Here is a 17,119-nt window from a genome sequence, read left to right on the forward strand (position 1 = left end):
CATAAGCTCTTCTTTTTTTTAAGTCCTCTGTTATACGGCATATTAAGCACCATGCTTATTAGGAGTATTCTTACCTGTAATTAAATCATGAGGACCTACAGATCTACCACACTTCCCATCCAGAATGTGCTGTGAAGATGTGTGGAGTTGTTGCATAGCTAAGCATTCACTTAGTACGTCTTGTTCGATATCAGTACAGGACTTTAGCTACAAGAGGAGGATAAAAGAAACATTTTATTTCAAAGTAAAACCAAATTATTTCTAATTAAATTCATTTGTCTCCTTAAAGATTATACACAGAAGGAATTAATGTCATTCTTAGAAACCCGGTGTAATTAAGGATGTATCTAGTACTTGGTATTTTGAATTAGAGGTAACTTTGGTTTTCTGAAGTGCAGAAGTTAAGTGTGCTAATCTTAAATCAACAACACTTTCCTTCAGAAAATGATGTACCCTGTGTTTCTTCAAACCTTCCTGAGTAATTGAACTGTGCATTTTCAGGCTTTCTGTAGTTTCCTGGGTTCTGTGGCAAAAGGATTGCATCACCTTCTAGCTGTTGACACTGAGGAAGACATTTGATAGGGAAAGAAAAGCGTCTGTGATTATCAGATTAGAACTGGTGGAATAAGGGGCTGTCAGTGATGTGTGAGAGGTACCACCGATGTCTCAGCTGTGCTCCATGTAAATTAAAGCTCTGGCAAAAGTGTCTGAAGCAAACTCTTGAAAACCACAATGTCGATCATATTAAAAACAGCAGGAGAGGAGAATTAAGAAAGAAAAGCATTTCTAATTCTCTTTCAAACATGCTGATGCTGCCAAGCTTTTGTCATAACAGAGTGCTCGCATTACACAAACAGCCATCATGTTCTACAGCCATTAATAAATAGTTATTGTCCTTACGGGCACAGCCTCACATTCCGATCTCCCCTGGGCTGGGTTATTTTAAATAAAGGGCCCAGGCAAACCTATTTTCAATTCTGCTCTACAGCCATTTGTGGGTTCGAGATAAACATCTGACATTTGGATCACAAAGTGCATCTGCAGCCAATTAAACTACTACTAAATTAACAGCTAACTTTCTCCTGTTTTGTTCTTGTAAAGCCTTTCAGAACAACCAAATATCACCACTGCAGTAATCCCCTCAGCTATGAACCAAATACTCAGGATTCCTTTGACACAACTCTAAGCTCAGGCGTTTTGTTTTATATCAGGGATGGCACATTTTGGTAGCGTATCTCAACCAAGACATGTTGGCAGAACAGCCTGTTAAGTTTTCCTTCTTGGCTAAGTCATGTCCACTCAGAACTCCTGGGAAGGTGACACCAACAGACCACTGCCTTTGCTGAGGTATAACCAAAAACGAGCAAGTGGATATAAACAGTCTTTTCACCTTTTTTTCCTGAATCTGAAATCCAAAGTAGACTGTCACTGTTTCAGTAACACTGAGATTTGCTTAGTTGTGGTGTTTTTTTTTTCTGTAATACATATAAGTGAAATATCTGGGGAGTTCTTATTTCTTTATGAGCCAAATTTGCTTTGATCCCTTTTAAGAGAGCCTGAACAAAATGCAGTTTAAATCTGCTGCTTTTTCAGGTGCTTTTTAATTTTGAGGACAAAAGACAGGGGATCAAGTATTCATGAAGTTACCACGGATAAATGAGACAGGAAATCTGAGGATGATTTCAAGCCACTGGCAGATTTAGACTGGTCTACCAAATAAGGTGTGTGAGGCAAGGGACTAATGTCATTTTAAGACAGATTTGATAAGTCTACAGGAGGGTATGTGTATGCACACAGGAAAATTCCTCAAGCCAGGAGATTAAGTGATATACATCCCTAGATATTTCGACGTCTTGGTACATCCAAGCAGCCTGAGTTTGCAGTTGATGTGCACCAAATTTGTCCTGTATTGATTCTGTGCTTAAGGCCTGCTGCTGATGCAGGAAGAACTTTGTGCCCCTCAACACAAAGTTTGGATTTAGGTTTCTTTTTCCCACCTTCCTCCACAGAACTGGAACGAGGCCTCAGCAGGGTGTGACAGTGGGGACTGTCCCTTTGCCCAGGTGTAAAGGATGGTAACACATCAATGCATTCAGCCCAGTACACAGAGCTGAACAAATGGTCCGGTATCAGGAAAAAATTCCTCCTTGTCCCCCTGGGAGTATGCCAGCAACCACAGGAAGGAAAAATTCTCTTCTTTGGAATTGGGAACACGGTTGCTTTCCACAATCTGATGAGAATTTCATGTAACAAAATCTTCCTGTCACAAAGATCTTGCTACTGCAAAAGACTCTGGTGCCAGAGTCAACCTCTTTCTGTGGCCAATTACTGCTATGGCTTTCTGACTCTTACTCTCATTACACAGAATTAATTACATAGAGTAATCAATTACTGCCATGGCATTCTGACTCTTATTCTCATTACGACCTAAAGGTTAATCCAGGGGAAGTGTTGGGAATTTTGTGACCAGTGGTGTGGAATTCACGTGCACTGCACACCCTGTGGAACCTTCTGATAATACAAAATTGGGATGGAAAACTAGGCAGTTTTTCCAGTCCTGCCAGGCTAAATAGAAGTTCTGACTGGAGCAGAGACAAGACTTGGTTCCACCTGGATGGTGCTGGGATGAACAGTGTTACTCCCAGGCAGGCAAGGAGTGTTCTTGAGTATCTGAGACAGCGTGCACAGCTCCAGACACTGATCCCTGGGAGCTGTTACTCACACTGCACACATCTGACAAAGAGAGGGGTTACAGGGAGAATTAGGGCACAAACAGCTGTCCTGGGAAAGGGGATCCTAAGTTCTGGTGAAACTCTAAGAGGAGCAGCAGGTAGGAAGGGGTATAAGGCAGGGGCATGGCTGAAACAAGGACAGATCTGTAGGATCTCCCCACAGCTGTATTCAAGCAGGTGAATTAGGGCTTTTTCAGATCCTTCTCACTCCTCCACAGCTCACTCCAGATTCTGCAGCTCAGGTCACCTGTGTTCTCCTATTGTCTCTTCTCTCCACATTCCTCTCCTTGCTCTCCGATACTTCCACTTCTTCCCTCTGACATTTTTCCAAACTAGCTGCTCTCTGGCTCTATCCTGCCAGGCTGTCTTTCTGCTCTGCACTCCCTCCTTTAACCATGCCTTGCTGGGATGCTGTTGGCAGTGCTGAGGCAGCTGGGGGAAGGCGTCAGTGCTGCTTATTGAACGAGCTGTAGTTGCTCTCCAAGGCCAGCATTCCCCTCCACTCCTGGGCCTGGAGTGTGCCCACGGTCTGCGCTGCCATGGACCAGCTCCGTGGGGTCCCAGTCACCATTTTACAAACTGTGTGTACAAATGTGTAATAAACCAGTCTCTGAACCTGGGCTGGTGCCCGCAAGCATCCCCATTTAATAATGAGTTCAGGATTTAGCCCAAAAACACTTATTGAATCTAACAGTAGTGACAACACAGCTAGCAGTTTGGGCTTGCAGTGATTTATAAATGCATTTAAAATACAGATGTGGTGGGAAAAGTGTGGGGTTTTCATCCTCATCTATTACAAGTGCTTGTTTTCTACATTTCCTCTGTATCCTGGCTTAGTTTCATTTCTGCTTTAAGATGATCTGCCAACATGTATTTTAGTAAATACAACCAGCTAGTGCTGATTGCAGAGACTCAATACATTTTATGTGGATGACAGCAGAATTTGTGTATGAAACATGAACAGGAAAGAAATTTCTGGAGAGGAAGCGTGGGGCAAACTGAAAGTGCAAAAATGTAAGGTGGTCTGGTTAACAACAGTGACTAAAAACCAGCAGGAAAATTAACTCCCCTAAAGTTTTCTTCTAGCGATACTGTAGGAAAACTCTGATCTGAAAATATATAAATTAAAGGTAAATGAAAAATAACTCTGTGGAGGAGATCTGAAGATGTGTCCCCTGTTGCCTGGCAGGTCTTACCTTCTTACGCACCTGTTGCTCTTTGGCCGAGTGAGCCTTCACGTGCTTGCGCAGGGAGCTGGGATCGGTGTAGCGCTTGGAGCAGCCGGGGATCTGGCAGGCGTAGGGTTTCTGTGGGTGGGAGGGAAGGGGAGAGAGGTCATGTCCCTCTGCATGCCCACAGCCAGCACAGGGTGCTCAAGGATAGCCCGTCTGGGGACACACGGTGTTTGTCAGCCCTGATGCTGCAACCCCTGCAAGCACCGAGGGCGCCTGGCACACCTGGAGTGATGGATGTGCATCACTGGGCTGAGGTAAATGCTACGTAACTGGACGGGTTTTGAGAGCATTGTATTTTTCCCCCTAGCCTTTACAGTACACAGAATTATCATGAGATCGCCCGGTATAATTATAAAGGCGGAAGCTCAGGGTTTGGGCTCTGATTTACAGTTTTTACACCTGCTGGGCACTGGTGAGGCCCTCCAGTTCAGTTCTGGGCCCCTGGGACAACCCACCATTATGTGTCTCCTTCAGGTAAAGAAGCCCTTAAGAGTGGGTTGTCCCAGCCCCTCACTACAGAATGAGGTGCTAGGGCGAGTCCAGAGAAGGGCAATGGAGCTGGGGAAGGGTCTGGAGCACAACTGTGATGAGGAGCAGCTGAGGGAGCTGGGGGAGCTCAGCCTGGAGCAAAGGAGGCTCAAGGGGAACCTTCTCACTCCCTGCAACTCCCTGACAGGAGGGTGGAACCAGGGCTCTGCTCCTTTGTTACAAGCCCACAGGACAAGAGGAAACTTCCTCAAGTTGCACCAGAGGAGGTTTAGATTGGAGATAAGGAACAACTTCATCATCAAAAGGGTGGTCAGGCACTGGAACAGGCTGCTCAGGGAAACAGTGGCATCACCATCCCTGAAAGTGTTCAAAAGCTGCGTGGATGTGGCACTAGGGGACATGGTTTAGTGTGGACACAGCTGTGCTGGGGAAACCACTGGACTCAAAGATCTTAGAGGTCTCTTCCAATCTCAGGGATTCTGTGGTTCTATCATATGCAGCAGAACAAAACTTGGGGCGCAGCACATGTTTGGTTTCCTTCATACCTTGTTTCTCTTTTGAATAGCAACAGAAATGCCTTTCCTTTTACAACTCCTAACCAAACAACCTGAATCAAACACTAACATCTGAGCAAATCAATACAGAAAGAAAAATCCACTATTGTTGATTTTGTTGGGAGGACTTTTCCATCTTGTTTCAGAATGTGGCAGAGCTTGCCACTTTTATGTGGCACAGTATCAGCACTGTCTCCTGGGAAAACCACCTGAGTCTGAACAGGCAGTTCCAGTGCTCTGTTCTCATAGGAAAATAAAAGAAAATAAATAAATGAGGATGCTCTAAATTTAGCCGCTGATTCTGGAGTCCCAGTGATTCAAATCCTCATCAAATTCTTCTCTTAGCTCTGCCCACTCCCAACAAAGGGAACACTATCTCTGGGTTACAAACTCCAAATGAAGGTGCAATTGTCAAGGTGAGTCAAAGGACTCTGGCACTTTTTATTAAGTACCCACTGACTCAGGTGCCAGTGCTGCATGGCACAGCTCACAGAGCTTTAAACTTGAATGGAACACCCTTTTTTCCTCTGTTTTCTTGCCTCATCTATCAGTACTACCTCAGCCTTCTCACTAGGACTAGTAAATCCCGTTGGTATCTTCTCAAAGGCAGAAAACTGGTTTGCCATGACCTCAGTGTCACATTCTTTAATTCCCCTGGTTTCAGAAAAAGGATGCACAGAAGAGAAAAAAACCAACTGGTTTTGGGAGAAGTGGCTGTGAGGTCCTCTAAACCAGTTGCTCTGCTCCTGGAGGAGTGCTGACATGCCCTTTCTACCACAAGGACAGACAGGTCCCCTTTGTTCTTCTCCTGCCCAGGAAAAGGATCTACTCCAGATGATTTAGTAGAGATTCAATCAAACTAGGGTACATCAGTAAGTGAAATGATTTACAGATCCTCCTTTTGGAGAAGATAAATGATGGAGTGACCTACATTGAGAAGCTTTAAAACCAATTCCAAATGCACTCAATAAGGAATAAGCAGCCTATATAAACCCCCTTTCTTTGTAGGTACCTCCAGAGAATAAGTATTGCTGCTCTGTCCAGCCAGCAGGAAATTTCTGAAGGAATAATAGAATCATTCACCAATTCATGACCTTACAGGCTAACACAGCACCTACCCAGAAAGTTACAGGGCAAAGGAGATTTATTGAGAGTGTCTGGAACACAGAGAACTGACACCTGAGGAAAAACTATGGAAAAACTTTAACAAATCCCTTAGCAGAAAACCTAGCAGAGTATTTTTCAAAATCACTGATGTCATTCAAATTAGCGATAAAATCGTTCAACTCAGTGATAGGGAAACGAGATGAAAATCTGACTGCCCTTCCAAAGGTTCATGGCTGTTTGCTTTGACATTGCAGGCAGCTGTTTTGTGCAGCCTTCGCAGCAGCACCATCCTGTCGCTCTGCTATTTTTCACATTCACGTAAGCACAAAATACACTGAGCTAAACCACAGGGCTTAATCAAAGCAGGTAAGTGGAAGTCAGTTACTGTGTGCAGGACTACAGAAACAGCTTTAAAGAACCTGCAATGGAAGAGCAGGGAGGATGGTTTTAGATATTTAAGGAAGTTAGTAGAAAATGATTACTGTACCTTTTTCCTGATTTATGAGCATTTCAGATAATAAGGACAGAGATAAAGGGAGAAGAAAAGAAAATAGAAAGTTAAGACATTTGTCTCCAATATTGCACAGATAACACATACAAAGAAATTTTAGCTCATTTTAGTAACCACTCAAGTTCTCTCTCAAAGCTAATAAATGGCATTCCATTTGTGACTTCGACTATTGAATTTATATCTATTAGATTCAAGCAGTTATATTTAAAAACTGCACTCTGTTTACTATATCCACTTTCAAAAGAGACGCATTTTAGAACTAATTGCAAATTCAAATATCTCAGGTTGACTTTCAAATAAATAAAACATTGTTATTGTAAGTGTGCTTTGGTTTGGAAAATGTGACTGACTCGCTTCTCTTACTTGTTTGTTTTTGCAAGGCATAATGTACATTAGACATTCCTTAATGCTGCACTGTCTGAAATGTGTAACTGCTTAAAAAGTAAATATCAATTAAACTCAAAAGTTCTGCCCCATAAATACTTGGCCAAACGTTAAACCATATATTCACTTCTTTGAAAAACACAAAGGAACAACTCTGCCTGTTATTCTTTACAAGCTTTGTGCTGAGGATTTGACTCATCTGCAAAGCTGTCTCGTTGCTTTCTTTCCCTATAATACGGTGATTTCATTTTAGTGAAGCCTAAGACACTGTACAGAATAAAAGGATTTGTTTCTCACAGTTAATTCTGATGGTGGGTACTTAACTAATTTCATACAGTTATAGGACAGATGTACTTTCACTTTTACAACATTACTGTCCAAAACTGAGGTGAATTTACCTTCCACTGAGAGGTCTGACCTGCTTTTGCATTCATTCAGAACATTCACTGAAGCAACACGGGACAGGAAGCGAGACAATGACACACATTTGGTGCAGCAGCAGTGACTCAGCTTTCACTCCCGTTACACCTTATTGTGCTGCCGCCTCCTCTTACTGGAACAGGAACAATGGGAGGGCTTGCTGAGTAACTTACTCCTGCCTAACTTACTCCTCAGCATGAGTAACACAACGAACTGGCCTGTGATCAAGGCTTTCTCATTTCTCAAAGCACGTACAGTTCAAAACAAAATACTATTGCTTACAGCTGAATTTTCTAAGACTCCTCATGAAAAGGCAAAGTCCCCATGCAGTTGCAGAACCAACTGTGCGCAAGGACCACTGGAAAACCCCGTGCAAGTCCCAGTATGAAATCATGCTTACGGTATCCAGGTGTGTTCGCTGATGCTTTGCCCGGTCGCTGGAGTTGCTGAAAGCTTTCTGGCAGCCAGGGTGCTGACACAGGTATGGCTTCTCCCCAGTATGACTCCGGAGGTGAATCTTGAGGTTCTCAAGCCTAGAAAATGCCTTGTTGCACCCTTCAAACTGAAAAACGTCATAAAAAAATCGCTGTAAAGTACTATTAAATAAACCACGTGCAGCCACAATGAGAACAGTGTAAGATCCAAGCTGGACGTGCAATAAATCAACCAACATTCAAACATCTGTTGAAATTTATGGATGAAACACAACATATTGTGCTGCTCATTTAATCTGTCACCGAAGACATGGTGTGTAGCTCAGTAATAATACAAGGGTTATAAATATCTCACATGTCCTGTCTGAAGCACCGAACGCTTAAAGACACGGTGTCAGAACAGAGAACTCACAGAAAAGAAGAAGTATTGTGATGAGCCCTCTGAGATGTTAATTGGCACAGGAGCCACTATGGGCAATAACAATTAGCTGCTGCAGACAGAGAGCAAGAGAAGCTATTTGTGGCGGGTTGGAACCTGGTTTCAGGTGTCTGAAATACAATACACTGGAGCTGATGAGCACAGAGGATTACAGGAAGGCCTGATCCATTTGAAGATCAATCCAAAGGAACTCTGCTGTTATTCTGCACCCTTTTCTTTACTAGCTCTATCATTCAGAGCTGTTCTCTGCATTTATACAACCAGTAACCTGAGCAATTCTGACTTCTTAAGCACCCGTTTCATTAGGGAGCTCAGTAATGAAACGCTGCATAGCGCTCATAACAAAAGTCACTGTTTCAAATTAAATCTGAATAAATAAATAAGGAAAATTTCCAGCTACCAGTAGACCAAGGGAAGGGTGTTTTGCCTTGCTCATTACTAAGTTTCAGTGTTAGAGACAACAGGCAACTGCAGTGGAGGCACTTTCTCTAGGATGGGCTTTGGGAACTCCCTCAGGTGAGCACAAACACTGTATGCACATCCACACACCTGCAAACCCATAAAATGCACTCAGATACTTTACACACAGGGAACAGATACATGCACAAGACTCATGTGCGTGGGATGCATTACTTTGCCCACTCTAATTCAGCTTCATGGCACTGCAGATCTTCTAGTGTCTTACGCAGATAAAAACCTTCATATCAACACTAACAATTCTGAAAGAAGGTCAGTGTATCTTCATAGAGCAGTTTGGGTTGGAAAGGACCTCAAAGATCACCCAATTCCACCTCTGCCATGGGCAGGGACACTTCCACTAGACCAGGCTGCTCCAAGCCCTGTCCAACCTGGCCCTGGACACTTCCAGGGATGGGGCATCCACAGCTTCTCTGGGCAACCTGTTCTAACCACTGTTTCTGGAAGCCATAGTTTTTTACTTGATTCTTGCTCAAGAAGAGTAAAATCCAGACTGTCACAAAATTAGTGAGTGGTTTGTCACTGCTGAGTCAAGATTTTGTTCAGCAGCTTTCCAGGAACCCCTGGTTCCTCAGATGGCACCACAGAAATCACACTACAAACTGAACACACCAATGCACTCCAACACACAGGCATCCCCACAGAGGGGTTCCTGGAAAATCTCTGCCTTTCCCAGCCACTCACACATGACAGGATCACTAAGGCTTTTACTGCCCTGGCCAGATATTTAATCAGTCTGAATGGCATATTGGGTCTATGTGTCCAGACAACTATCTGATATGTATATATTATGTCTTTCCCCATCACAGCTATCGAGACAGATCCACAGAGTCACCTGGAGACGTGCAGTCTATGTCTTCAAAAGTTTTGCTTGGCCACAACTCCCTCCCTGAACACTTGAGCTGGTGCAGGGAGGCGGGGGAGTTTTGGAAGTGACCAAGCCACCAAGGCTTCAAAAGAAACAAACTTTCTTCTTTATCATCACTAAAAATCTGACAAGGATTCAGAAGGGAGCAATCTGAAGTGCTCAAATATGCTGAAGTCCATGACAAATACAGCAGAGTTTAGCAAATTCATAGCTTTTTTTTTTAGCAAACTCGGATTTTTAAGGAAACACAGTTGGCAAAGGCTGGGTTGGTGAAACAGTAAGAAAATCAATGGAAAAGAAGTATGGGCAAGAACCTTGCTGGGAAGTGGCGAGAAGAGGGGAAGGTGACGATGAAAGGCCTGAAAAGGGGGAGGAAAGCAGCTGGTGCAAAGAGCAAAGAAGGGTGGGGCTGAGAGAATCCACCAGAGCTGAAGGAGGGTCTCCACTTGGAAGGACTCCAGGAAATACTGTTTCAACTGCTTTATTTCTTGCTGGATCTGCTGACTGTGTCCCTTGCAGTTTTTCCCTGAAGGGCACAGCTTCCCTGAAGTGGAAGTGTCTCACTGTACACTTGTGCAGAACAAGGTAACTTCAACCAGGCTGCTGTTGTTAGGATGACTTTGTAAGGTCATCCTTGAGTTTCACTGCTACTCACCAACTCTAACCCTTCCACCTATTCTTGCTACTTGGAGTGTAGTTATATTTATATATACACTAAATAAAACGACTCCTGGAGAAATGGGGTGCTCCTTCTCTTTTTCAAATAATCTCCAGGAAGATCAGCCATCCCACAAGTGTCTCAGCTTCAACTACAAAGAACAAATGTTCAATTTTGAAAGGGCTTTAGGATGGTAAGAGCTATTTTATCAACCGAGAAGGCCACTTACGGTATCTCCCAGACATCTGGCCCCAATCTGTCACTGCTTAATCCTACGATCTTAAACATTTTGTGGACATTTGTTGCCTGGGATAACTGTAACAAACACTGCATGATCCTCAAAGTCTGTAAATGTCAACAGAGCTCTTAAATAAGTTCATCAATAAAAACAATAATTACATTGCAATTACTACTTTTGTCTTTACTGTGAATCACTCATGTGTTTCAGACACTGCTATGCTGCACACATCCGAGCACAGACACAAAACAATGCCACATGATTACAGGAAGAGCATGATGCAGTTACTGGATTTTATAACTGCTGCTGCTTTTAGAATAGGGCTTCTACTAGGGAAAAAGACCTTGTAGAAATTTAGGGGACTAAATTAGTTCCCTACCACATGGATATTATCTTTATTTTACACTAAAATATCACTGCTGCAGTATCATGCATTTAAAAGGCATAGTTATGAAAACCTGAACTATCTCACAGTGATCTAAACACATCACAATCTTCCTAAACAAAACAATTTAATCTAATAACTGTAATTGCTTAAAATGTTTTTTTTTTCTTTGCTTCCAGATTATACTTTGAATGCACCTGAGAATGTTGCCGTGCAGAAATAACAGCGTGTTCCCAAGAGGGTTTATATTATCAAATGTTTACCATTTTCATAAGCATATTTAATCACGGTCACGTCTAGAATATCTGTCAGTGGTACAGATCTGAAGAAATAAACTATAAACTAACCAGCTCAGACCATGGGGCGAAGCAATAACTGACATTTTCTTAGGAAATGAGTTATGACTGAAAAAGAGAAGCCTTCACAGTCATAGTGCTAAATAGGTCCAGTGTGCCATTAGAGCAAGCTCATTAATATACACCTCTGCTCTCCACTGCAAGATCAGTTAAACAAGCTGCCTTTTATTTATAGACCTAAAAGGGAAAGAGCAGGTCATATTGGCTGCTGACATCTCAGACAGCCTACAGATGGAAAACCCAAAACATTTCATTCCAAAGCATTCCATGCTATCAATAGGAAATCTGATGTCTGGTCAAAACATCCCCAAGCCTTACGGACATCGTGAAATGTTCTTTCTTCCCAACTGATTACAAAATTGGGAAAATTTTATTGAAAAACATGTTATGAGAAGAAGGATCCTGTGAGGCTGAGTATCCCTTCTGGAGGGGAGGAAACAGTCACACCACTCTTTAAATAGCACTGATGTTTCACAGCACACGGAGCCAATGTCGGGGCCTTGCGGGGCTCCAAACTGTTACCAGGGTCAGGAGCTTAAACACAGGAGTTGTTCCACCCAACACCAGAACCAAAGTATCTCTTTTGGTGCTTTGTCTTTTCCAGCTAACTCCTGATTAGATTAATGTTGAATTTGCTGTTGTTAGCTACAATGTAAAGCCCTGATCCTGCAAACAGTTTGAGCACGAGTAACGTGACTCATGCCAGGAGTTTTATTAAACTCAACAGAACTAACTGTGTACATAAAAAGCAACCCATAGGAATGAGCTCTCCACATCCTAAAGAATCCCAGTTCATTTAGCCAGATCCAAATTTACAGATTTAAATTGTTAGAACCTGCTTTTTTCCCCTTGGTGGTAAGAATAAAATGGAAGATACCTGTAACAGAAAAGGACCTGCCAATTGCTGGGTTCGGTTTTATTTTTAAAGCCTGAACAACTTATGTTTGCAAAGTGACACCTCTACATGCTATTTCACTTGAGTCCTGGGAAAAATTGCTTGTACTTTTTATTATTTGTCTTTTAAAAAAGCCTTTAGGGCTTTTGCCAGACTGTTGTACAGTTGCTGGTGAGTAAGAGAAGAAAAGGTAAAAAGGTTCAGAACAGGAAAAAGAAGAACCTAGAAGAGTAAGCCACGGGATAAATGCAGCACATCCTTCACACTGTAGGAGTTTAGGGCAGTTACAGCCAACCATCTGACATCAACACTCCGTACACCAATAGCCCGGGTTTTTTGTGCTGTTAAGACAGGTTGTGTATTTCCTAATTAACATGAAACTGGGAAGTAGGAATACACTGAAAACCCTGGAGGAGGCGTTTGATCAGCACAGGCCGCAGAATTAAACAAGACTTTAGGCTGTCTCTTTAATTTCAATTTTATGGATTTTAAGAGCCCCTATGTCCACATTCCTGAACCCCTCTGGCAGTGTCAGGAATTAGGGGTGCACAAGGAATGCAGACCTGGCCCAACCAGGACATAACAACAGGCTTGTTTAAGTCATGAGTCACCAGCTCCGATCCTGCACACGAGGTGCTTTCCACACACAAACAGAGTTCTCTGACTGCAGAACCAAGCACCTGCCTGCCAGGATCCCCCGAATGGGATGAACGTAGGTTGAAGCACTGAAATATTCACAGATTTATTTCTTCTAGTGCCAGTCAGGCCCTTCAGGGAGCAAACTGAGCTTTTCCATACGTTTTCCAGCAAAACACGAAATATCTGGGAACCTGTCAGAGCATCCTATGCTTTTCACAAGAACCCACTGCTAGTATTAAAACTCTTTTTAGTATTCCTTCTTTAATCAAGCAGAAGGATAAACATTTGTCAGAACAGAGGTACTTGCATTTATTTGCTGCAACATATGAGAATGAACCAGGAAAGTCGGGGATATCTTATTATCAGCAGCATGACAGCCACAGATTTTGCCATAAGGTTTTGCTAAATATGTCATTTGGAAAGCAAACAATTTTCTGAAACCTCATTACAGTTGGACTGAATGCAGTATTATGGCTTGCAGGCAAAAATAACATTACATGAGGCAACATTTTAAGGAACAAAATGCAAAATTCATAGGGTCGTGTAATGAGCAAAGGAGACACCCCATGTCAGCCCCTTTATTTCCTCAGATGTAACTGGGAAACTATTCTTTATTTGGGATTTTTTGAATAGCTTACAAGCTATTTGAAATTAAAGGACAACACACAATCCAAGATTTTCTTCTCTAATATCTGAAGCCAGATCTGCTTGTTTTGGGGACAAAATTAAGACTGAACAAAGTCAATTAAAAGCCCTCTCCAGCTGTGCCAGAAAAGAACCACAAATAAATTAAAAATGCTTCCCTCCAGTACTTTTAGATTATTTTAACAAAAAATATAGTTTCCTACATGTACTTCAAAAACTTGTTCCTCTAGATCAGCAAGTCATTGCCTTTCTTGGCTTTCCAAGGAAACATTTCCATTCCAGTTTCCATCTAACATATCTCCTATTTACCCCTATTTCAGTTGAAACCTAAATGAAATTCTGTCCTACACCCTTGCCTACATCTTTGTATTCTGGTCCATATTTTAGCCACATTAATTTATAAATTAATATATAATAAACATTTATGAGTTTATAAATAAATGAATAATAAAGAAAGAATGCAGTCTCAGAGCAAAGGCAGGATCCATTATGATTGATGGGGACTAACCAGTTGGAGTAAAAAAAAAAATAAAAATTAAAAACAAATAAAAGGAAAAAAGAAGAAAAATATAAAGAGACAGCAACAGCAAGAAAGGAAAAAAAAGTAATTACAAAAAGAAAAAAAACCTACCTCAAAACTTATGGCTGATTAGCATAGCATAGCATCTTAAAAGGCCAAAATACCACATGTGTGGCATGTTACAAAAGAAGATTAAAATAAAGGAAAAAATAATTCAGAGAACCATGAAGTCTCAAAACATCTGGAGTTTTATAGTAACAAGGAGGAAAAAATCAAAAACATAATTGAAAAAAGTCCACTGCGATATATTATTGTACAATGAAGCTTAATGGAATTGAAAGGAGGAGAGATGAAAAGGCAAAATAAGGGAGGGGGGAAGAAATAAAAGAAACAAGAAAAGGCATTTATATTTTTAAGATGTCACTGAGGGTTTTTATCCCAGTTATTAAAAATTACACACCCTGCTTCTGTAAGCTGTCCCTGTAATGTGCTGAGCGCTCTCTTTCAGCAGAGGACATTCATCCACGCTGGGGAACTCAGCAACCCTTTTGTGCCCAGTGCAGGGCACATTCCTGATTCTGGGAGAGACATCTGCACAGAGGATGGCAGAGAAGCTGCCTGCCCTGGTTTGCATTCTGAATCCAGTGGGAGATTTGAAGAGAGGCAGGACAAACATGTAAATTAAAAATGGTCGCTAAAAACAATGCACACACTCAGGAATTAAGCAAACAATCTTTAGCTGTTCTGTTGGCATCAGACACTAAAATCAACTGTAATTGAAATATTCTGAATCTATCCACTAACAAACATTTACATGGAAAAGCAAAATGAAAAACTTCCCTCTTTATTTCATATTTTTCCGTATTTTTCATGAACCAGTAAAGGAAGAGAAAGATCCCCACATAGTCCAGGCTGCCTTTTGTAACAGGCCAACAGCGTGTCTAGGAACAGGGTGGGTGTCCAGCACACCACAGGCAGGGCATTCCGGGATGGGTCTGTGCTCTGTCTGTCCCCAGCCACAGGAAGATTTGGGACCAGCGTGTGCCAAACCCCGTGTGTCACAAATACGGTGTCATCTGGCAACAGTGAGTGTCCATCCTAACTTCCCACTCATCCCCCCGACTACTAGCTTTTTTTCATCCTGAAAAACCCAGCTCCCAACTTTGTCAAGACCAACAAATAAGGAAGTTTTACAGTCAGAGCTCGTCACGTGTCAGCACAGGTTACAGAGTGGCTCCTGTCCTTGGCAGATCAAACAGAGGAGGATCCTGGGGATGAAACCTGATCTACAGTTGGAAATTGCTGGCTACAGCTGACTAAACTAGTCCCCCACATCCAAATTCTCTCTTAGGAAAGATGAATAACAACACCAAGGTAACTCTCCACCCATCTATGTGGGGGTTTTGTTGCAAATACAACTTTTTGTAGGTGGTTCAACACAAATCATTAGTTTTTCTCACTAAATCTGTTTCCTGAAGCGTGTAGCTTTATTGCTGGGGTTTTCTCCCCTTTTAGATAAGGGGGATTTTTTTTAAGACCCACTGTCCTTCTCATACCCTACCTGTGCTCATTTCCACAAGCATATAATGGAGCTTTATCTCTAACTGTAACTTCTAAAGATCAGATCCCTGCAAATTGACAAGCTGCATGAAATTGTCAACACTGGATTAATCTTCACACAAAGTGATAAGAAGATACAAATTTCTCCAAGGTTCTTCTTGGTAAGGGAGTAGGCAACTCAGTGGGATTTTCCATGCTCAGACAGGCTCCTGCTCTTTCCCATGACATGCTGGGCCAGTCTGACTATCCATAAGTGAAGACTGGGGTTCAACCCATAATTCAAGGCTAAAATGATTATGCCTGACACTTCCTCACTGTAAAGCTGAGCTCTGGCAAAGAGCCCCTCAAGAGCTGCTGGTGAACCACAGGGAGAGAGAGGCTGCAATGTGGTGTTGTCACTGCAGGGTTGGTGGCTTTGCTTTCCCTCGTGCCCTGGTTGTGGAGCACAATCCCAAGGGACACGGCTCCCTCCTTCACCCACAGGCTCACTCCAGGCACGGTACAGCAGAATCCCACAGGGTGACTTGACACAGAGCTAGAGGGTAACAACATGGAGAGGGATAAGCTCTTTCTCAGAGAATGGGCTCTCTCTCTTCCCTACAAATAAGGAACTTATTATCCTCACTTTACCCCAAGTCATTACTTTTAGTCTTGCAGTGTTTGCATTTCGTCTTGCTTGGCCACGTTCACTACATGAAGGAAAATCTGAGAGATTTATTCCTAGCAAAATGTTCCTAGAAAAAGACATCACCTGTTTTAAAGGAACTGCGCTGTTGGAAGGGCCGTGTTTCAGAGGCTGGGAACACAGTTCTGCTGCTGCCCTGTGTAAATGGCTGCTGTGCTCCAGCTGAGCTCTAGCAATGATCCATGTCTAAGCTCTTTCCCTCTGGTAAATCCAGTAGAATGGGATGCCCTCTGTTAAGAGGCTGAGCTGCTCCTGTCACCTCACACTTCCATGCACCAAGTGCTTCAACAGGTACAGTGGCTGATGCACTCCAACCTGGGAAGTGATTATACTGGATGAGATGTTAAATCAAGATTTTGCTAACAAACACCCCCAAGCCCATCACTACTCTTCACCCACGGGGATTTACACCCCAACACACTGAACTGGTTGTGGGTGGTTCTGCTCTCCACCAAACCCTCTCCACCTAAGTTTAAGTGCTGGAGCTCCTTCTAAAGCCTGTGGTGAAGAGGAAGATGAGCTCTGCTGAAGAGCAGCCAGTGTGGCAGCAGTGCCAGGTCCCTCCATTCTCTACAGCACTGTGGGATCCTCTGGATAAAAGGCAGTATAGCAATGTTCTTTTCTGAATAGCACTTAATGTTTTCCCACAGTCTTATTGTTTACAGGGAGTTTAGCAAGTCGCTTCACTAATTTAAAATAGATTGTATCCCACATGGGTGGATAACAATAACACATATTGGTGAATCATATGGCTTTCAAATGATATGTATGAAAAAGAAGTGCTACACATATTGTCTGAAATTTTATTGTGTGAAACCACAGCACTTAGCTCCCTACCAGCTGTGTCAACAATTCAGTGTAATAAACTAATACAATTGTAGAATAACA

The 17,119-nt window shown here is 42.5% G+C and overlaps 1 protein-coding gene across 2 annotated transcripts in view; it reads right to left on the minus strand.

Moving 5' to 3' along the window:
* The window catches only part of GLIS1 (GLIS family zinc finger 1), a 180,375-nt gene that overhangs the window by 25,854 nt on the left and 137,402 nt on the right, over nucleotides 1–17,119 (minus strand). The window contains exons 5-7 of one of the 2 annotated variants that reach the window (XM_050307576.1): nucleotides 7,833–7,994; nucleotides 3,941–4,039; nucleotides 75–207 (exon numbers count right to left, since the gene is read on the minus strand). In XM_050307576.1, coding sequence (XP_050163533.1) covers nucleotides 75–207; nucleotides 3,941–4,039; nucleotides 7,833–7,994 — 394 coding nt within the window. Of the gene's footprint in view, nucleotides 1–74; nucleotides 208–3,928; nucleotides 4,040–7,832; nucleotides 7,995–17,119 lie in introns of both variants that reach the window. The other variant, XM_050307575.1, reaches the window with a different exon arrangement.

Source organism: Myiozetetes cayanensis, unplaced genomic scaffold, assembly GCF_022539395.1.
Source record: "Myiozetetes cayanensis isolate MyiCay16 unplaced genomic scaffold, myiCay2020 scf12, whole genome shotgun sequence".
Taxonomy (NCBI): domain Eukaryota; kingdom Metazoa; phylum Chordata; class Aves; order Passeriformes; family Tyrannidae; genus Myiozetetes; species Myiozetetes cayanensis.